The following is a 22,742-nucleotide window of genomic DNA, read 5'->3' as shown; positions in this document are numbered from 1 at the left end:
ATTTTTAATTTCAGTTTCTTTGCAAAACAAGTTGGACCAAATAGTCTGTGTTTGCACACATACTGTATTGTTTAGCCATGCTTTATCCCCTTAATCTAAATTTGTTAGTTTGTTTGTTTATTTATTTATTTATTTATTAGATTTCTATGCTGCCCCTCTCCGAAGACTCGGGGTGGCTAACAACAATAAAGAAGACAATGTAACAAATCTAATATTAAAAAATAATCTAAAAAACCCCAATTTAAAAGACCAATCATACAAACAAGCATACCATGTATAAATTCTATAAGCCTAGGGGGAAGGGAAAATTTCAAATATTGCAATGCAATTTTGGTTAATATGAGGTTTTCCATGAAAACACCCAAAAGCTTTAACTGGTCCAGAATGCACTGGTGTGAGCTGATAGGCATGGCATAGTCTTACTATGAGCTACCCATGTTTTGCAAGTTGCATTAGTTGCCAGCCTGCTCACACATACAATTCAAGGTATCGGTTGTCAGTTATAAAGTCCTACATGGCATAGAGCCAGGTTTCTACTTGGCCAGAACAAGTTGACAGAATTGGTATGCTCCCTTCAATTAAATATTACTGTTTGGACCTGAAAAGTGCATCATCTCTATTGTGGCACTTGCTTTCTAGAAAAGGAACACTGTGGCTTCTGCTCTGATAGCATTCTGGAAGGCCAAGAAGACATAGATATTTTCCCAGACTTGGGGTTAGAGTGGATGTGCTTCCTTTGCTGTACATAAGTCTTTGAGTGGCTGGATGCCATTTTGTTTATCTCTGTTGTCTTTTTATTTTGATCTCTGATATGTTGAATTGCCCAGAGTTGTTTGGAGGCAGTCAATATCTGACACTATTAAATAATTAAATAACAAAATTTACCAATACTGTATTCACAATAATGCTATTAGAATTAATGATAGTTAATCCAAACCCACAATAATTTTTAATAAACAGTTGATGAGTATATTAATACTTTGTTATTAGTTATTTGAAAAACTTTGGAATATACTGTACTTGGGATGCTTATATTGGTCTTAAAGAATATTACATATATTTCTTTGCTTTTTAAAGTTATAATTGCAACAATATACACTGCTCAAAAAAAATAAAGGGAACACTTAAACAACACAATATAACTCCAAGTAAATCAAGCTCCTGTGAAATCAAACTGTCCACTTAGGAAGCAACACTGATTGACCATCAATTTCACATGCTGTTGTGCACATTCAACTTTGTACAGAACAAAGTATTCAATGAGAAAATTTCATTCATTCAGATCTAGGATGTATTCTTTGAGTGTTCCCTTTTTTTAAAAGCAATATATGTGTGTGTATGTGTGTGTGTGATTGGATTGTCTGATTGAGTAATATATAGGGTGTTTAGCTGTAGTTTTTTTAATGTACAGTGGTACCTCGAGATACGAGTTTAATTCGTTCCGGACCTGGGCTCTTAAGTCGAGCAGCTCTTATCTCGAACGACTTTTCCCCATAGGAATTAATGTAAATAATTTTAATTGGTTCCAGCCCTCAAAAAACTCACAAAGTTAGTCTAAATTATGCAGAAAGACATGTTTTTAATGAAGAAATGTACATGTACATATAAATGAATAATGAAGTTTCTTTCACTTAACTTGTAAACTTTCTTAAACTTTTAAATTTACATATGTTCAACTTCTCTGCCACCCAATCCTGTAGGACAGAGGTCCCCAACCCTTTTTGCACCAGGGACCGGCTTTAAGCGATCAAGAGAGGAATGGGTGAATGAATGGACGGAGGGTGGGAAGGAAGGAAGGAAAGAGGGAAGGGACAGGAACAGAGGAAGGAAGGAAGGAAACTTATGAAAGGGGAGAGTAAGAGAGGAATGAGTGAAGGGAGGGAGGGAGGGAAGAAGGTGGGAAGGAGAAAGAAAAGAAGAAATAGAGGAAGGGAAGGTAAAAGAGAGAAAGAAAAAGAGCAAGAAAGAAAGAAAGAAAGAAAGAAAGAAAGGGGGAAGGGACAGGAACAGAGGAAGGAAGCAAGGAAACTTATGAAAGGGGAGAGTAAGAGAGGAATGAGTGAAGGGAGGGAGGGAAGAAGGTGGGAAGGAGAAAGAAAAGAAGAAATAGAGGAAGGGAAGGTAAAAGAGAGAAAGAAAAAGAGCAAGAAAGAAAGCTGCAAGCACCCCCCCGAGCCCCCCAGGCCGGCTGCAACCTTTTAAAACACGCGCGCCGCTTCGCAGCTGTCTCCTGAAGCCGAACGCGGAAGTTAGCGTTTGGCTTCAGGAGACAGCTCCTTGGCGCTTGTATCTCGAATTTGGGCTTGTAAGTAGAACAAAAATATCTCTCCCCTCCCAGCTCTTATCTCGAGTTGCTCTTAAGTAGAGCAGCTCTTATGTCGGGGTTCCACTGTATTAGATTTGTTTTGTATGCTTTGTTTCTATATTTATTCTGTGAGCCACCCTGAGTTTTCGGAGAAGGGCGGCATACAAATCTAAATAATAATAGTAATAATTATAAATATAAATCTATACCTACCTACGTACGTACGTACATACATACATACATACATACATCAGGGGTCGACAAAGTTGTTCAGAATCTAGGAGCCAGCCAAAAAATTTAGGAGCCAGAATTTTTTTTAAGCAAACTTGGTTTTTTGCCGAGTCTCCACCTGACATCGCTTTCACCCCGTCTCCTCCTTCCTCTCTCATCTCTTTCCTTCCTCTCCCTCCCTTTCTCTCTTTCCTTTCTCTCCCTTTCTGTCTATCCTTTCTATCTCTCACCCCTTCTCCCTCTTTCATTCCCTTTCTCTCCCTCCCTTTCTCTCTCATTCCTTTCTCTCCCTCTTTCCTTCCTATCTCTCTTTCTTTTTCTCCCTCCTTCATATCTTCTTTCTCTCCCCCTTCCTCCCTCTTTCCTTTCTCCCCCTCCCTTTCTCTTCCTTTTTCTCTATCCTTTCTACTTCTTACTCTTTCTTTCTCTCCCTCCTTCATTCAATTTTCTCTCCCTCCCTTTCTCTCCCTTTCTCTCTCTTTCCTTTCTCTCCCTCCCTTTCTCTTCCTTTTTCTTTATCCTTTCTACTTCTTACTCTTTCTTTCTCTCCCTCCTTCATTCAATTTTCTCTCCCCCCCTTCCTCCCTCTTTCCTTTCTCTCCCTCCCTTTCTCTTCCTTTTTCTCTATCCTTTCTACTTCTTACTCTTTCTTTCTCTCCCTCCTTCATTCAATTTTCTCTCCCCCCTTCCTCCCTCTTTCCTTTCTCCCCCTCCCTTTCTCTTCCTTTTTCTCTATCCTTTCTGCTTCTTACTCTTTCTTTCTCTCCCTCCTTCATTCAATTTTCTCTCCCTCCCTTACTCTCTCTTTCCTTTCTCTCCCTCCCTTGTTCTCCCCTGGGGCTGCCTGTGCCTGCCCTGCACCACCCAACACGGACGGACAGCCCCCGGTCGTCGGTTCGTCGCCCCCCACCCCCCCCACGGAGGGAGATCAGGCTGGCGAGGGCGGTAGAACTACGTCACCAGCCACTGGAGGGAGATCGGGCTGGCGGGGGCGGCGAATCCACCTCCCCAGCCGCGCGGAGGGAAATCCGGTAGGCGGGCGGGTGGCCGCGGCTCCCTGCGCGCCCCTGGAAAAGCGTACAGGGAACGGTGCCCGGGGCCGCTTTAGCCGCCCCCCCGCTCCCCCCGCCATCTCCCCGCGACTGCCTGTGCCGCTGCAGCCGCGGCCCCCCCCCCGCTCCCACCGCCAGTGCCCTCGCGCCGGGCCCCAAAGGACACTTGCCGATGGCGACAGGGAACCTTCAGCTGGGCGTGCCGGTGCCTCCGACCTCCCGGTTCCTGCTCGATGCCGCGGTTTCTGGCGCTCTCCTGCTGGGCTCCAAAGAAGGAAGGCGGGAAAAAGGCGCGAAGAATGGAGCTCTCCTTCCTGCCTGCCTTCTTTGGGACCCAGCAGGAGAGCGCCAGAAACCCCGGCATCGGGCAGGAGCGGAGAGGTCAGAGGCACCGCAGCGCCCTGCCCAGGCGGCTCTAGGCGCCAGACAACATTTTCTAGGCGCCACTGGCGACCAGGCGCCTGGGTTTGTCGAACCTTGACATACATACATAATTGGTCCTTTTAGAGGCTAATGTAATTTTCTGTTGCTTTCTTGCAAAAGAAATAAGGGTCTAATCATAGCATTCCACGATGACAGAGTTTTTTTAGCCTGATTAAACAGGCAAAAGAAAATTGCAAAAGCAGATGTTGGCTACGTTGGCTACAGAGAGGGCTGTAAAGTGGTGTATAAGTCTAAGTGCTATTGCTATTACTATTTTGTCAAATGTTTACTAAAATCATTTATCTGGTTAACTGAAATGAAAGCACAAATAGGATTGTGGGATTATGTTTAAGCAAATCTGAATGTGTTTGTGATGTTTGTATTTGATTTTATTTATTTATATCCCACCTTTATTTATACAAATAACACAAGGCAGTAAACATATCAAATATAACCTTCTTACTGTTATTTTAGCCACAACAGTCCTGTGCAGTGACTTGGGCTGAGAGAGTGTGACAGGCCCAAGGTTATAGAGCTGGCTTTTATGGCTGAGGTGGGACTAGAAGTTAAGGTCTTCCTGTTTCCAGACTGATGTCTTAACACTAATTGGTTTGATATAGCTTCTTTGAGACAGTTTAGAACTTTAGACAAGTCCCTTCAATTTTCTTGGCAAGGTTTTTTCAGAGGTGGAGGAGGACTGAGAGTGATTGGCTTCTTATCCAAGGCGTGGCTAGAATTCATGGTTTCTAGCTTGATACCTTAACCACTATAACTGGCTCTCACAATAGCCTAACCCTACATAAATTCATTGTTGTTTTTGATTTATAGCTTCCTCTATGTCTGACAGTATTAAATTCTGCAGTGTAAAAATAAAGAAAATTTACCTCTACTGGTCCCAAGTCTCTCTTCATGTTTTTTTACTTAGTGATTCCATATCCTAATAAAGTACTGTACGTGAAAATGGAAGGCATGCTTCTCTCTGTTCATAGTCTCTAGCACTTCATCTCGCAAGCACTCGGGGCATTTTGGAGAAATAAAGAAGCTAAAGCAAGAGTGGGCAACTATGGCTCATTTACTGATGGGCTTCAGAATCCAGAATTCTGGGTCTGGGGATGTGGGCAGTTGAAGTCCAAAAGTCATAATGTTGCTGTAAAGGGGCCATAGTTGCCCATCCCTGGGCCAAAGGGAGCTGATCATTTTTGATGTAATTTGCAAAATGCAGGTAGTCTCTGACTTAAGAGACTATCATTACACTTTACAATCTTTCAAAGTTGCAACAACCATGGAACAAATGTTTTACAATCTGTAAAGCACTTCATCTGTAGTAAATGATTGTGCTCCTCCATGGTCATGTGATCACATGTCAGGTCAGCCTTATGACCAGTCGCAGTATTTTGCAATCATGTGACCATGATTCATCAAAATGATGTTTTACTAGTTTCTGGCAAAAAATGCTCATTCAAATGAAAGTATTCACTTAATGGTCACTACAGAAAAGTCTGGAAAATTAATCACAGTGACATGAGGGCATCAACTTGTATCCTATGAGCCGCCCCGAGTCTTCAGGAAGGGGCGGCATACAAATCTAATAAATAATAATAATTTATGACTGCAGACTTACAACTGGATTTCCAGTCTCAATTACGGTCATAAATTAAGGACTACTTGTAACAACAACATATTTATTTTAGGAATGCCAGCGGTGTAAAAGTTTCTAAAATATTGTGAATTGGCAGAAAGATGAGTGGTTATTATAGGGCTAATTAAATTGTTCATCTTTGGGATGAACAGAAATTTGAACCCCAAATAGTATTTATACTACACAAACCTTAGTTTACTGTGCAGCTATAGTAAGTGAGCCCTAAGCTTGATTTTTCCTGAATTATTCCTTTTTAATATTACATTCATGTTCCATATCAATACATATAAATATTATCAAGAGATTTCTGATAGGGTGACTACACTTATAAAGCTTGCTGATTTAATATTTTTTTATTTTAAAAAATCACAAGTGTAGCATATTATACATACTACAATAAAATGTTTAGAACCCAATCATTTTTAAATATGTGCAACCATAAACCATTACATAATATTTATAACATCTTTCTGTTCAGTTAAAATTATGCATAAATATAATTATTCTCAATAATAAAAATGACAAAATTTCTAATTGTATTGTGCCTGATAGAAATTACTGGCATCCCTCCAAACAGGTTTTCTAATGATCTTTCACCATGGCAACCAATATGGAGGTGCTGGCTCAGCAAATAGTGGAGGCACAGCAGGTGGCTGAGGTGAGTGATGGATAATATTATAGTACTCTCAGTTCATTTCTAAAAAGAAAATACTGTTTCCAACTAATTACATCTAAAGTAGCAGTTATTTATATTACAATGGTTATTACTTCATAAAATATAAAGGCATTCCTTTTGTGTCGATAGACATTATTTATATGGGGAAAATATCCATTAAGAGATTTGGAAAACGTGTCCTTCCCAATCTTGCCAGCTTGCCAGAAAGACTGCTGGGTAAATGACAGAGGCCACATTTGAGTTTTCAACCATATTCCATGCCTTTCGTTTTTCTTGTAGCAACCTTAGCTAAAAGCTTTACATGGAAACTTTTAGACATGAAAGTCTGAAGGCAATAAGTCTTCAAAACATTTCTAAATCAAAACATTCATTTGAAATACCTTTATACATTCTTAACAACTTATGTGGTGTTAAATATCTACAAAAATTGTCTTTTCAATTTAGACCTTTCGTCCACATTTTATCCCATTGTTCAAGCATTATATTATATCCAACATTTTTCATCCACAATGCTTTACATATTCTGTAAAATTCAGTAATAACCTTAGCAATAATATGTTCATCATTACCGAACAGTAATATTTCCAATTCATTTTTCACAAAGTCAAACTCTATCTAATTTGAACCTTTCTTTCAATTGTAAATATTTAAACCAATGGAAAATGTGTCATTCTAACTCCTCTTTGGGTTTGAGGATAGGATCACCAAAATTAAAATATATTATTTGACCATAAGTCCACCAGTCTGGCTTTGACATCATTTTCTAATTTCAAGAACACATTGACAACATACTTTTAAATATATCCTTACTTTTAAATATATTTTAATTTCAACAAATTCTTGACAAAGAGAGTCATCTTGGTTTAGTGGTTAAGATGCTGACCTATAAATGAGGAGTTCTAGTTTTGCCCTAAGCATGAAATGCAGCTGGGTGACCTTAGCCCCGACCCTCTGGAACCAGCTCCCCCCGGAGATTAGGATTGCCCCCACCCTCCTTGCCTTTCACAAACTTCTTAAAACTCACCTCTGCCGTCAGGCATGGGGGAATTGAGACATTTCCCCCTGGCTTATATAGTTTTATGTATGGTATGCTTGCGTTGAATGGTTTTAAATTAATGGGTTTTTATATACTTTTTAAATATTAGATTTGTTTATTATATACTGTTTTATTATTGTTATGAGCCGCCCGGAGTCTATGGAGAGGGGCGGCATACAAATCTAATAAATAAATAAATAAAATAAATAAATCAGTCATTTTCTCTCAGATCAATCTACCTCACAAAGTTGTTATGAGGAAAATAGGAAGAGGAAGAAGTATTAGGTATGTTCACCACCATGGATTATTTATGAAAAATAATCAAGTTGAGATAAAATCTTTTTAAAAGTGATTAACTTCCAAATGGGTATCCAGTTATGTGCAGTCTAGATCAGGTATCCTCCAACTGTGGCCCACAGGACAGATCTGGCCTGTCAAAGCCATTAAATCGGTCTGGGCAGGACCAAGAGAATGCCCTGACCACATCGCCAGACCCACTGGCTGGCCCCCACCCTTTGGCCAAGTGCAGAACTTAGGTTTGTGAGGGCTGGCAGAGTGCTTTTGCAGGGTAGCAGAGTGCTTCTAGGGGACAGGAGATGCCAAAAGGGCAGGTGAAAGCCCAGGGAATGTCCATATGCTCTGCTTTTGGCTGGCAGAATGCTACTGGGATGAGGAGGAGCGGGGGAGACCAAAAATGGGCCACGCCTTTTGCTAGCCATAGAAAGAACACAAAGATTTGCCAGGGACTTCAGTCCATCCTCTCTCCACTTGTGGGGGGGGGGGCAAAGAGTCCCAACAGGAGGGGGTCTTTGCTAGCTTGGAAGGTCCATTTTCTCTGGCAACTGTAAGGCAATTTGAGTTTGGGAGAGATTTCAGTCCTGATCTGAGAATCAATCAGGAATCAGGTGAACCTCATTCCTTTCTGTGGATCAGCGCAACACAGGATTTTTTTGAACACCCACCCTGCCCCCATTTAACTACACATCTGCAAGAAGAGAAGTGGAAATAGGAGCAGGTATTCACATTGCCAGATCCACAGAAAGGCATGAGGTTCACATGATTCCTGATTGATTCTCATTCATGCCTTACTGTTGCCAGAGAAAATTGACTTCCAAACTAGCAAAGATCCCGCCCTTGATCCATGAAGAAAAAGTCAGAATATGTTTGTGTCATCTGCACCCCTATTTTGGTCCCTATTTTGACCAAAGCTGCCTCATGTATGATGTCAGTGAAGGGGATATTACTTGCACTAGGATGTCCAGAAGTGAACCCAGTCCCGCTGCCCATGGTGACTCCTTCCACAGGTGTTTTTTTGTTGTTGTTCTTTGTTTTTAACAGACCGGATCTTCCATAGTTTAAATCTACTGTACAGTGATCCCCCGGGTATTGCGACCCCGATCATTGCGAAACGGCTATATGGCGATTTTGCAACCCGGAAGTAAAAACACCATTTGCGCATGCGCGCCCTTTTTTCTATGGGCACGCATGCGTAGATGGCGCCGGGCAGATCAGCTGCTGGGCGGCTTCCCTGGGTCTCCTTGCTGGCGGGAAGCCCCCCCCCAGCACCCGCTCGCCCGCCGTTCACCCGGCTCGCCCGCCCTTCGCCCGGCCCTTCGCTCGCTGCTCGCCTGCCCTTCGCCCGGCCACCCGCCCTTCGCTCGCTGCTCGCCCGCCCTTCGCCTGGCCACCCGCCCTTCGCTCGCTGCTCGCCCGCCCTTCGCCCGGCCACCCGCCCTTCGCTCGCTGCTCGCCCGCCCTTCGCCCGGCCACCCGCCCTTCGCTCGCTGCTCGCCCGCCCTTCGCCGCTCGCCCGCCCTTCGCCCGGCCACCCGCCCTTCGCTCACTGCTTGCCCGGCCACCCGGGTTCGTTTGGCTTCGGGACATGCCGGCGGCGACGTTTTAAAACAGCCGTGCGGCTTCCCAACTGAGTCCCGAAGCCAAACGCGGAAGTTCGCCTTTGACTTCGGGACTCAGTTGGGAAGCCGCGCGGCTGTTTTAAAACGTCGCCGCCGGCATGTCCCGAAGCCAAACGAACCCAGGTGGCCGGGCGAGCAGCGAGCGAACGGCGGGTGGCCGGGCGAAGGGCGGGCGCGCGGGCAGGCAGGCGGTGGACAAGCGGCGGGCGCGGCAGCAGCGAGGAGTTTGCATGGGCGGCGGGGAAACCCCAATCTTCGGCTCCTCGCTAGCGCTGCGGAAGTAAAAACACCATCTGCGCATGCGCAGATGGTGTTTTTACTTCCGCAGCGCTACTTCGCGAAAACCCGATCATTGCTAAGGGTCCTGGAACGGAACCCTCGCAATGATCGGGGGATCACTGTATTTCCTTTGTGGAATTTAGCTACCACAGATAGATATCAGTCCCACCAATGGCCGGTGAGACTGGATGCCCCTGAAGGAAGACGGATGTCTCTACCCCTAGAGAGGGAGGCAGGATGAGCATCCAAGCGGCGGTGGAGGGAAGGGTGGAGGAGGTGGCAGAGCGTAATGGTTGGAATAACAATAGGAATAGGATGGAGTGGAATTGGGAATGGGAATAGGATGGAATGAAATGCAATGGAATGTAAATATGAGAGAATGGAACAGGGATATGTATAGGATAGGATGGGATGGAATAACAATAGCAATAGCAGTAGGATGCAGGGGGAATGGGATGGAATTCAATGAGGTATCCCAGGGCACTGCCAGGATTGAAGGGGATCTTGCAGGTAAAAGTTTTTGAACATAGAGTGTAGTGGAATGGAAATAGGAGAGAATGCTCATTAACACTGAAGCAAATATAACATGAATATTTCATATTTCATATGACATGGATATAATTTTAAATGGCTTTGAATGATGTATCAGAGAAATGGGCTGGAAAAAAACCCCTAGAATTAAATTTAATAGAAATCCAAAATTCATTGTACAGTGATACCTCGTCTTACAAACGCCTCATCATACAAACTTTTCAAGATACAAACCCGGGGTTTAAGATTTTTTTGCCTCTTCTTACAAACTGTTTTCACCTTACAAACCCACCTCCACCGCTCGGATGCTTCGCCTCCAGACTTCCATTGCCAGTGAAGCACCCATTTTTGCACTGCTGGGATTCCCCTGAGGCTCTCCTCCATGAGAAACCCCACCTCTGGACTTCCATGTTTTTGTGATGCTGCAGGAGAATCCCAGCAGCGCAAAAATGGGCGCTTCACTGGCAACGGAAGTCCAGAGGTGGGGTTTCCCAGCGAGGGGAGCCTCAGTAAAATCGCAGCATCGCAAAAACACAGAAGTCCAGAGATGGGGTTTCCCATGGAGGGGAGCCTCAGGGGAATTCCAAGCAGCGCAAAAATGGGCGCTTCGGCTGGCAAAAGGGGTGAATTTTGGGCTTGCACGCATTAATCGCTTCTCCATTGATTCCTATGGGAAACATTGTTTCGTCTTACAAACTTTTCACCTTAAGAACCTTGTCCCGGAACCAATTAAGTTTGTAAGACAAGGTATCACTGTATTAGGAAAGAAATAAACTGCATGGTTTGTTGTAAAAATGATTAAAGGATAACAGTTGGTTGCAATCTGGGTATGAGCAGAAGGATATGATTGCAGCAATGGCAGGCACAATTTTAGTCTACATCAATAGAAACATAGCTACCAGATTTTGTGAAGTAATAGTTCGGCTATATTGTACATTGTTCAGATCTCAAAAATTGTCGCCTGTTCCGTGTTCTACAGTGCAAGCAGCATTCAGAAAAGTACAATTATAGAAAAGCAGCCCAGAGTATTACAAGAGATTAAAAATGTTGAAAAGAGAAGACTGAGAGGGATTTGGCACAATTCAAGTACCCAAAAGGACACCTTATTAGTGTTGAAGTTTCATTTTGCTATTTATTTATTTAACACATTTCTTAACTGCCCATTTCCCTCAGAAAGGGGCTCTGGGCTGTGTAAAATTTAATCGATAAAACTAAGCATTAAAAATAGAATTTAAGATTTTTTAAAAAAATAAAACAACACAGTAAGAGATGCAGAATTCCAAGATGGGAAGGCTAGCAGTTGTTAACACAGATAAGGAGATGACGGTTCCCTCATGGAGCCAACTAACCCCATAGTAATGTGGGCTAAGCCAATACTTTATATCCAAAAGCCACTCACCCTATTGTTTTATTTATACATATGGGAAACATTTTACTACATAGTTAGTTTATTCTTTCAGAATTTTGCTTATGTAGGGGAGCACGCCTTCCGAAAAAGTTTCCTGCTGAGTTCCAAACTTCAATATTCAAAGAAAGGTCAAATTTTATTTTCCTTTGTCTCAAACTGCAAGACTCATATGGAGTCAGATTCTATGAATGCAGGTTCTGATTGTTAAGAAAAACCTTCTTAAGAACAGTCTAGCATTGAAACCAGTTACCCAATAAATAGCGAATTTCTGTTCTATGCATATGTTCAGAAATGAAGCAGCCATCTGTCAGGGCTACTGTAAAATGAGTGTAAAATGAGCAGCAGGTAGAGTGCTGTACTGCAGGCCACTGAAGCTGACTGTAGATCTGAAGGTCAGCGGTTCAAATCTCATCACCGGCTCAAGGTTGACTCAGCCTTCCATCCTTCCGAGGTGGGTAAAATGAAGACCCGGATTGTGGGGGCAACATGCTGGCTCTGTTAAAAAGTGCTACTGCTAACATGTTGTAAGCTGCCCTGAGTCTAAGGAGAAGGGCGGCATAAAAATCGAATAAATAAATAAATAAATATATATACAGTGGTACCTCAAGATACGAACCCCTTGTCTTACGAACAACTCGTGATACGAACCCGGGGTTCAGAAAAATTTTGCCTCTTCTTACGAACTTTTTTCAAGTTACGAACCAGCGTTCGGAGACTGCTGGGAAGCCGCGCGGCTGTTTTAAAAGGTGACAGCCGGGCGGCGGGGCTTCTCAGAAGCCTCCCGAACGCCGGTTCGTAACTCGAACAAAGTTCGTAAGAAGAGGCAAAATTTTTCTGAACCCCGGGTTCGGTTCGGGAGGTTGCTGGGAAGCCCCCCAGCCCGGCTGTCACCTTTTAAAACAGCCGCGCCGCTTCCCAGCTGTCTCCTGAAGCCGAATGCCAAAGCCGAACTTCCGTGGTATATATAGCGAGGGACTACTGTATAGTCATTTGTAGCATCCCATGGTCACATGACCAAAGAAAAGCCTGTTCTTTTCACAAAATGGCTTCTAAATTAGACATTTACCAGAAGGCAAATTGTTGAGGTTACTTTTTGCTTTACATAGAGCTTTTTGTTAGTTGAAAGATTTTTGTTTGTTTGTTTGTTTGTTTTGCTGAGCTGAGAGTCATACCTCCAGAAAAAAACTTGGGCTGCAGCTATACAGTAGTCCCTCGCTGTATCGCGCTTCACCTACTGCGGCTTCACTTCATTGCGGGTTTTCAAGAAATATTAATGAGAAAAATCATTCGCGGATCTTTGTTGGTTCGCGGGTTTCTGAGGAAGTCGATCGGGAGATTTAAACAGCCCACGGAACTTGATCGGCAGGTTTTTCAAAAAAAAAATATCTAAAATTGTAAATACTGTATTTAAATACTGTATCTAAAATAAATACTGTGTGGGAAGGGTTTATAAACACTTAAAACAATGAAAACTTACCAAACAATTACAATATAAATACTTAAATAAGTACTATCAGTGGATAAATTCCCCATCGTGGATTTCACCTATCGCGACCGGGTCTGGAACGTAACACCAGCGATAGGTGAGGGACTACTGTACTGTACACCATTTTATTGACTTTGGATCCTATGTGTGATCAAGATGCCTTTTTAAAATAAAAATCATATTAACTGCTAATGTTTTGTGATAAATCAGTTTCCTAACTAATATTTTTTCTCCAAACATTAAAAATCAGATGAAGCAATAAGCTTAATGAACAAAAAAAGTTTATAAAGCCTTAGTGGCCACACACCCTATTTTGCTCCAAAATGGCCACACTATTGACTTCATTTGCTGTTATTTCAAGGGGATTAGTAGTTGAAAGATGTTCCATGTAAAATATTGTAGGTTTTCTAAATTAATATTTTGACACAATTCCATGACTACAAAGTCAACCTTCTGATTCATTGTAGCAACTTATTATTTAAAAATATCTAATAGTTTTTCCTTTTTCAAAGTATCTCCTACACAGATAATTCAGAGGATGTTCATTCTGAAAATGCAAAAGAAAGTGAGTTTTCTATTGCCCAATAATAAAGTAGGGAGTTGATAATCAAATGTGTCCACATTCTGAAGTTCATGATTATCATGAACATCGTGAAAAAGATTGTTGCTTTTTCTCTTGATGTAGTGAAATAACCTTTCACCTCAATAAATATGCAGATAACTTGGAGAAGGAAAATATTTATTGGATATCTATAAGAGTAATAGCCACTAAATGGGAAGGCGCTAGCTATCATTTACCATTACAAGCCATTATCTTATTTCTTTCAGTTTTAGAGGGTATCTTTTTCAACTTTATCTGAATGATGGTCCAGAAAGGTGAGAGCATGGGCCGACTTCCTGATAAAAATACCATTGCTCAACTAGCAGGTCAGAATCAGATGTTTATAGAGAAAAGATTATTTAGCAATCTCATGAACGATTTAAGGAATTTGTGCAATAAAACAAAATTACCTCCAGTCTGACCAATATTGGCATTCACTACTTTGATATGGAATCATTTATATTACTGTATTTGGTTTATCAACTTTTATGGACATTTCCATTTATTTCCAATATATAGACTACTTTGTTTCATTTATAAATAATACTTGGCAACATACCAATTATTTGAGTTTTGAATCAAAATAGTTTTTTGAAGTGTATGTTATTTTTCTATTATATGTCAAATTACAGTAGTTCTCTTCCAAGAGTTAAAATGGGGATATAGTTTTGCAATAAATACTTTAAAAATAATTATAAATGAATTCTAATATATTTTTGATTGGAATGCAGTTTGATAAATACTGTTTTAAAAGATTAATAAGCTGTGAAAATGGTAGATGATTCATAAACTAAATACAATAAAAAAGTTTGTCCTGTTGTTTCATTTTATTGTTATACAATGTATCACAGAGTAACAAAATTATTATCTGATTAAGTTTACTATTTGTTCGTTAATAATCCTAGTTGGATCCAGGATAAACTAAGGAGAAATCTCTGTAACCTGGGTACATCCTTCCCAGTGAAATTAATTGTATTATTAGAGAAACTGCTTCAGCAGCTGGCAAAACAGCAGGAACACGTCAATTCTGCTTCCTTGGTTACAGGGAGTGATAGTGTACTTGACCTTCAGAGGAAAAGGGTCATGGGGAGGGCATTTTTAAATAATTCTGTCATTTTATCACTGGAATCTTTATATATGGAGTTCAGATACAACCTTTGGGAGTAGAATAAAACTGATGTCTTCAGTTTTCTTCAGTTGTTTTGCCCAAAGATCTTTGCTGAGGAAAAATGTAAATAAAACTGCAGAACGATTTGACACTGTAAGTATTGGAGTCTGCATAGTTTTACGTATGATGCAAATAATTCTAAGATTACTATAGATAATATTCTTCTTTAGATAAATATATAAAATATATAGGTAGTATTTGTTAATGCATTATCTTAATAATTTTTAATTAAATGACATTTTACCATAATTTAAACTGGTAATAATTTTTACCAAATGAATGGATTTTTCAGGAATATTTTAAGTGTTTAGAAGAGGTCATTATTTTCACACTGATTTTAACTAAAGTTTTAATCATAATTCTCAGTTATTGGTATATTTTACTGCTTCATATCCATTATATGATAAGCAATGTTCCTTAACAGATATGTTAATTTGTACTTTGTAACTATTTTTATAACAAACACAATAATTATTAATATTGTCTGATAAAATATATTACTGTATTTGATTTTGTATTATTCAACTCAGATTATTATTGCATTCTTTAAGAATAAGTCTAGTACTAAGTAAACTATATGCTTTCCTATTTCAAAATTTTCTAATGCAATCTTTCCAAGATTAATACTTTCTAAAACTACTCTTGCCATGGTGGCTGGGAATGATGAGAGTTTTTCTTAAAACCATCTAGATAGAAGCAGGTTGCCAAAGACTTTATTTATTTATTTATATTATTAGATTTGTATGCCGCCCCTCTCTGTAGACTCGGAGCGGCTCACAACAGTAATAGTACAATATATAACAAATCTAATAATTAAAAGTCATCTAAAAGACTGTTTTAGATTAAAATATATAAAGGTGAACTAGTAAGAAAAACAATGTTTGTTATATTCATCATATTCATGCATGCATATGCACAAATAATACAAACCTGTTTGAAATTAAAATTTAAAATAAATCCATTTATTTATATATTTTATTTCAAATGTGAATTGTTTAACCAAGCTAGATATATATTATTGTTTGTTGCAAATAATTCTTGAGTGGTACATTTGACATTTCTTGCACTTCATGTCCATTTCAAAAGTGCCATGCAACTTTCTGAATGAAAAGTAGTTGTGCTTTTCAACCATCTTCTCTACTGGGAAAAAAAATCAGCAACTTTAACCCTGCTGTTTCCCCTCGGGTCTCAAAGGACCCGAAATGAAGCTTGAAAATGTAAAACATTTTCCCTGCATATCTGAAACTTGAAATTCCATGAATTTGTCTCATTTGAGGGGTTCTTTCTAAGGATGGTGGGGGGTTTTTTGGGGGGGGGGTGTATATTTTTTGCTGGGGAAAAAAAGTTACCAATGTTACCCTCCAGGTCCTTTAAAAAAGTTGGTTCTAGCTACTGGAATGGTCTTTTTGAATACTTTTATCACTAGTATACTAATTTGAACATTTGTGAACACAATGAAATGAAAATTGAAGTGAAAAAAATAATGCTTATTTGTTTATTTTGCTCATAAAAGCATTCCGCCACCTGTTTTTGTGCAATTTTGTTCATTTTTATCTAGATTAGGCTGCAAAATCAGACTTCTTGTGACCATCTTTGGCATTGGCCTAATAATTTGATCATTTCTGAACATAATGAAATGAAAATTGAAATGAAAAAATTGATGCTTATTTGTTAATTTTGTTCAGAAAAGGGCCTTCCCCCCACCCGGGGCCGCCACAGAGAAGGCTCTCCCCCTGGGGCCCGCCAGATGGCATTGTTTTGTCGACGGGACCCGGAGAAGGCCAATTCTGTGGGACCTAATTGGTCGCTGGGATTTGTGCAGCAGAAGGCGGTTCCAAAAGTATTCTGGTCCGATGCCGTGAAGGGCTTTATAGGTCATTACCAACACTTTGAATTGTGACCGGAAACTAATCGGCAACCAGTGCAGGCCGCAGAGTGTTGACGAAGCGTGGGCAGATCTAGGAAACCCCACGATAGCTCTCGTGGCCGCATTCTGCACAATCTGAAGTTTCTGAACACTTTTCAAAGATAGCCCCATGTAGAGAGCATTGCTGTAGTCGAACTTTGAGGTGATGAGGGTGTGAGTGACTGAGCAGTGACTCCCTGTCCAAATAGGGCCGCAACTGGTGCAGCAGGTGAACCTGGGCAAACTCCCTTCTTGCCACAGCTGAAAGATGGTGCTCTAATGTTAGCTGTGGATTGAGGAGGACGCCCAAGTTGCGAACCCTCTCCGAGGGGGGTCAATAACTCCTCCCTCAGGGTAATGGACAAACAGATGGAATTGTCCTTGGGAGGCAAAACCCACAGCCACTCCGTCCTGTCAGAATTGAGTTTGAGCCTGTTGACACCCATCCAGACCCCAACAGCCTGCAGGCATCGGCACATCACTTCCACTGCTTCACTGACTGGACATGGGGAGGAGATGTACAACTGGGTATCATCAGCGTACTGATGATTCCTCACCCCATTCCCTTGGATTATCTCACCCAGCGGTTTCATGTAGATATTGAATAGCAGGGGGGAGAGGACCGACCCCTGAGGCACCCTGCAAGGGAGAGACCTCAAGGTCGACCTCTCACCCCCCACTAACACCGCCTGCGACTGACCAGAGAGGTAGGAGGAGAACCACTGAAGAACAATGCCTCCCACTCCCAACCCCTCCAGTCGGCGTAGAAGGATACCATGGTCGATAGTATCGAAAGCCGCTGAGAGGTCAAGAAGTACCAGGACAGAGGACAAGCCCTTGTCCCAGGCCCGCCAGAAACCATCCATCAGTGCGATCAAAGTGGCTTTCGTGCTGTAGCTGGGCCTGAATCCTGACTGTTGAGGGCCTAGATAATCGGCTTCTTCCAAGGACCATTGGAGCTGAGGCGACACCACCTTCTTGATAACCTTCCCCATAAAGGGAAGGTTGGAGACTGGACGATAGTTATTGAGAATGGCTGGGTCCAGGAAAGGCTCCCTAGAAGTGTCTCCTTGTAGAGAGCTGGAAAGGACCCCCTCCTCAAAGAAGCGTTGACAATCTCCTGGACCCAGCTCCGTGTCACCTCTCTGCTGGCCGAAACCAGCCAAGAGGGACACGGATCCAGTAAACAGGTGGCGGAATTCACAGATCCAATGGCCTTGTCCACTTCATCAGGTGTCACCAGGTCAAACTCCTCCCAAACAGATGCACAACGACGAGCTCCAGTCATCTCAACTGACTCATTATCAGCCAACTCTGCTATCCAATCGGAGTCAAGGTCCGTCCGAATCCGAGCCATTTTATAGCAGTCTTGTTATTGTTAATTTGTTTCCTCTAAGATGATTTTTATTCCTTTTGGCTTGGATTTAATGCTCTTTATTTATTCTTGTGGTTGCTTCTGACCATAAACTAAATTTAAAAACTATTCTAATTTTAATAATTATTTAATTATTTTATGTTAGCATTGGGCTGTAATTGGGCTGTAATACTAAACTGTGCTTGATATTTTAGTCTCGAAGGTCCTATAACTTCCAAATAGTTTACATTATTATCTTTAAATAATGTTTATTTTTAATCAATGCCACATATATATTTTTTAACTATTCTTATCTTCACATACAAAGAATTCCATTTTCTGGATTTCCTATTAAGATAATGATAAATTCATGAAAACAGGTTTATTCATGCACTGTGTCTGAAACTTCTTTCCTGATGGAAGGTTCTAGTCTACAAAAATAAAATGACATAGATACCACATTAACCAGCTTCTCTTCTGAAGTCCTTACAGTATGTAAGGGCTTATAAATTAATGGCTTATAACTTGGAGAATCTTGAACATGTACTCTGCTGTACAGTCCCCCAATCAAAATATTTTAATTATTTAATAAAATATTAAGTTATATAATATTCATTGTATTGTTTTGCCATATGTAAAGTTTTTTTTCATAAATCATTCTAGGTCCAAACTGTCCAGTCAATCTTATCTGAAACTCCAGTGATGACCAGCCCTTCCCAGCGCATCCAGATAATCTCCACAGATTCCACTGTATCATCACCACAACGTATTCAGGTATAGACTTGTCTTCTAAATGTAGCCTGTTTTATCTCTTTCTGCTTAATATGTAGCATCAAATAACAGAGCATTTTAATTTCATTTTTTTCTTCTATGTAATAATTTCAGACATATATAATTTTACAGTTGTTTAGCATCAGTGTATAACGAGCAGATTTACTATGAGAAAGTGATCTACTACTTGAGAGGTTTTATTTTATTACTGAAACTATCAGGGTGTCCAGCAAATATGGGAAATCAGGGAATTATCAGGGAAATCAACAATTCGGGAAATATCGGAATTATCAGGGAATTCATGAAAAAAAACAGAATAAATCAGGGGGGGGGAACCAAACTGTATTAAAAAGTTTAAAAGTCAGGGAAAAATCATGTTTAAAAAAATCCAGATAGCGCTACCTGGCAGAGTCAAGCAAAAATGAGCATAACTGTGGCAACAACTTGCTTCCTCAGCTACTGATATTTCTATACCCATAGCCGTTTCGTATGACATCATCTACGACTGCGCCTTAACTAGATCTGCAAGTTACAGGGAAATGTCAGGGAAATATCAGGGAATTTCAAAATGCTTTCCCCCTGGACATTCTGAACTATATTTTTGTGAGCATCTTGTGAGAGAACCTTTTCTATTTGTACACACTGGTGGACAGTATATGTTTGAAGACAGTTTCTTGTTTCATTTTGAGTAATTATGTATGTATTTGAAATACCTGTTGATAGAATCTTTCCATTTTTACTATAGCATTTCTTTCTTTTTTGCGTAACTTTAATCCATAATTTTGTAACAGGAAACATAACATCCTTAAATAATGGCATATAATTATTAAAAGCGAACTGAAAAGCTTGTTAAATTTATTTTTTTAATGTGTTAAATTTATTCTCACACAATACTATTTTTCTTTTTGTTATAGATTGTCACAGATCAGCAAACAGGGCAGAAAATTCAAATAGTGACAGCACTGGATTCATCAGTATCCCCAAAGCAACAATTTATACTTACTAGTCCAGATGGTACTGGAACAGGGAAAGTAATACTAGCTGCACCTGAGACTTCTAATACCAAGCAACTTATTTTTACTACCACAGATAATATTGTGCCAGGCAGAATACAGGTAAATACCACAGTTAAAGAATGATACTTATATTGGATATTCAGACTTAAGGGCATGCAGAAAAATGGCTTATACTTTAACTAATTAGCATGGGTCTGTAGAATTTATTTTCTAGTCTCCACATCATATTCTAAAATACTATCAGCTCAATAAAAATCAGATGATCTCAAAACACAGAAACAAAACTAAACATGTGGTACAGTTTATATACATCAACATTGTCATATTATGCAAACAAGGCAAGGGGCAGTGTCTTGAGGCAATTAGTAGATGGATGCCATGTGTATGAATCACTATAACTTTCTTTTACATTATCATGCCATCAATTACTATGTAAACTTTTAAACCTTTCCCTTGCTGGCTTTGCTATACTGTTGTCTTTTAATATAATTTTTCATTATTTCTTCCCTTTCTGCATGTTTATTTTGCAGCTGCACAGCTGCGGCACAGCTATGTTTTATGTTTAAAAATTGCAGCATCTTTTAAAAACAGTTTCAAATATAAATTATACTATAAACTTTTAAATGTTTCATTTTAGATTGTCACTGACTCTGCCTCTGTGGAACGTTTATTAGCTAAAACTGATGTGCAGCGGCCACAGGTAGTAGAATACTGTGTTGTCTGTGGAGACAAAGCATCAGGTAAGATGCCAAGCTATTGAATACATTTGCCTAAACACTCACACAGTACTAATCTTTAACTGAAAGTAAGGTTTGGTAAAGATAAAAACAAAAAACTTTTTTGGCAGCAGTGGGGATTCTTCAAGAAAGTTTAAAAAAAAACAACAACCCTGACTTAGAAGACTAATGTCCCTATTGTAATAGTGATATTGTTCATTTTCCATAGATTAGTCGGCCACTAAGTGCACATTATACCTTTAATCACATATGCAGTGAGACTATATTCCAGAGCTCCCAGGAACTTTGCTGCGGTTCTCGGTAGAGAGGGGCAGCATCACAAAAACTAGATCTTAAATTTATTTAGATTTAGATTTTAAATTTTAATCTGTATATCAAATGGAACATTTATGCAACAATGCAACATTATTAAATACATCCTTTTCTTTTGGACTGAACAATAAAACAATTATATTTAAAATTATTTTTGTAATGGTTAGGTTAAGCTTGTTTACTTTTGAATAATTATTGAAATATGACCAAAACTATTTTTGAGGTAGACACTATTATTGTACTTATTTTGGATTCATAGCAGTAATTACAGACTTTGACTTACAACTACAATTGAGCCCAAAATTTCCATTGCTAAGTAAGATGGTTGTTAAGTGAGTTTTGCCCCATTTTACAACTTTTATTGCCACAGTTGTTAAGTGAATCACTGCAGTTGTTATGTTAGTAACACAGTTAAATGAATCTGGCTTCCACATTGACTTTGCTTCTCTGAAGGTCACAATAGGGGATCGTGTGACCTTGGGACACTGCAGGCATCATAAATACATGCCAGTGTATTTGATCCTGTGACCATGGGGTTGCTGTAGCAGTCGTAAGTGCAAAAATGGTCATGTCACTTTTTTTCAGTACTGTTGCAACTTCAAACAGTCACTAAATTAATGGGTGTATATTGAGGACTACCTGTCTGCACAATCGTTATTTTTCAAGGCAAAGTGGGAGCACATTTTGCAAGAATCAACTTTGCAGGTACAAGCCATTATACTTGCACACCCAAATCTGAAGCCTTATCAGAATATGTTCCAGGCAGGAATAAGTTTTGACAAGATTCTACAGTAGTTCTGTTTTCACAAGACTCGTAATATTAACATCGAAAGCTAAGTTGCAGCACTGAAGAATAAGTGTAGTTTAGAGTTGACTGTTGGGTTCTTATTGCCCTCTGAATGTGGTTGTTTTCCTGCAGGTATTTGATTACCAAACTTGATAACTAACAACCACTATGCAGGACAAACATGTAGAAAATTGGTAGAATGCATGGTGTCATGGTGAAAGATGCTTAATTTCTCAACAAATTCTGTCACAAGTTCAACTGAGAAATTTGATATGTGAGATCATCAAATCCAAAGATGTTAGTGGAAACTTGACACATTGACAAATCAGCCATCAACAGGCAGAAATAAACCCCATTTACATAGTTATCCTCAACTTACATGCAGTCACTTAGCGACTTTTTGAAGTTACAACAGCTCCCTCCCCCCCCTAAAAAGTTCCAGGTCCGAATTTCTGATGGCTGCTCCCCTGCTGTCACATGATCATATATTGGAGGTTAAGCAACTTTCCTGTATTTATGGCCATTTGCAAAATACTGCAAATGACTGCATTTTATATTCATGTATTAATGTACATTTCATATTTATGAATCACCCATGTCCTTCAAAGAGGGACAGTGGGTGGCATAAAATAAAACATAAAAATATAAAATGGTATATGAAAATTACACTGTTAAGGTTTTGAAATTAAAAATTTAAACATTATAAACATTTTTAAGGAAGCGTGAATAATTAAATCCTGTTAAAAATTAGTTGTCATAGCATCAATCAATCCCACGACTGTGCTCCTTTGAGCTTCCCATACAAGGGCCAGAGCCATGTTTTAACCCCTTTTTAGAAGGCCAGGAGAGTAGGGCCCCTGCTTCACCTCTGGGATAAGAATATTTCAAAGGGCAGAGTTCTTTAACTGACAGGATCTGCACTGTCTGATTGAGTGATACAGGCAAACTGATGGGATGGAGCCGGTTCCATAATTAGTGACTCAATGTCATTTTTGCTGAAAACTCTGCATAAAAATGGTTCCAGTCACATACTGACACCTTTTATGTCTGTGGTCATAAGCTGACTTACAAAGTTAAATTGAGGATGATTGTAACTGTTTCATTTAAA

The 22,742-nt window shown here is 40.0% G+C and overlaps 1 protein-coding gene across 2 annotated transcripts in view; it reads left to right on the top strand.

The window, feature by feature from the left end:
* NR2C2 (nuclear receptor subfamily 2 group C member 2) overlaps positions 1 to 22,742 on the top strand; it is a 51,824-nt gene that overhangs the window by 4,592 nt on the left and 24,490 nt on the right. Inside the window, exons 2-5 of one of the 2 annotated variants that reach the window (XM_070738321.1) lie at positions 6,228 to 6,308; positions 18,675 to 18,785; positions 19,697 to 19,897; positions 20,436 to 20,538. In XM_070738321.1, the coding sequence (XP_070594422.1) occupies positions 6,249 to 6,308; positions 18,675 to 18,785; positions 19,697 to 19,897; positions 20,436 to 20,538 (475 nt within the window). In that variant the 5' untranslated portion in view covers positions 6,228 to 6,248. The remainder of the gene's footprint in view (positions 1 to 6,227; positions 6,309 to 18,674; positions 18,786 to 19,696; positions 19,898 to 20,435; positions 20,539 to 22,742) is intronic. The other variant, XM_070738322.1, reaches the window with a different exon arrangement.

Source organism: Erythrolamprus reginae, chromosome 2, assembly GCF_031021105.1.
Source record: "Erythrolamprus reginae isolate rEryReg1 chromosome 2, rEryReg1.hap1, whole genome shotgun sequence".
Classification (NCBI taxonomy): Eukaryota; Metazoa; Chordata; class Lepidosauria; order Squamata; family Dipsadidae; genus Erythrolamprus; species Erythrolamprus reginae.
This window is presented reverse-complemented; position numbering and strand designations above follow the sequence as displayed.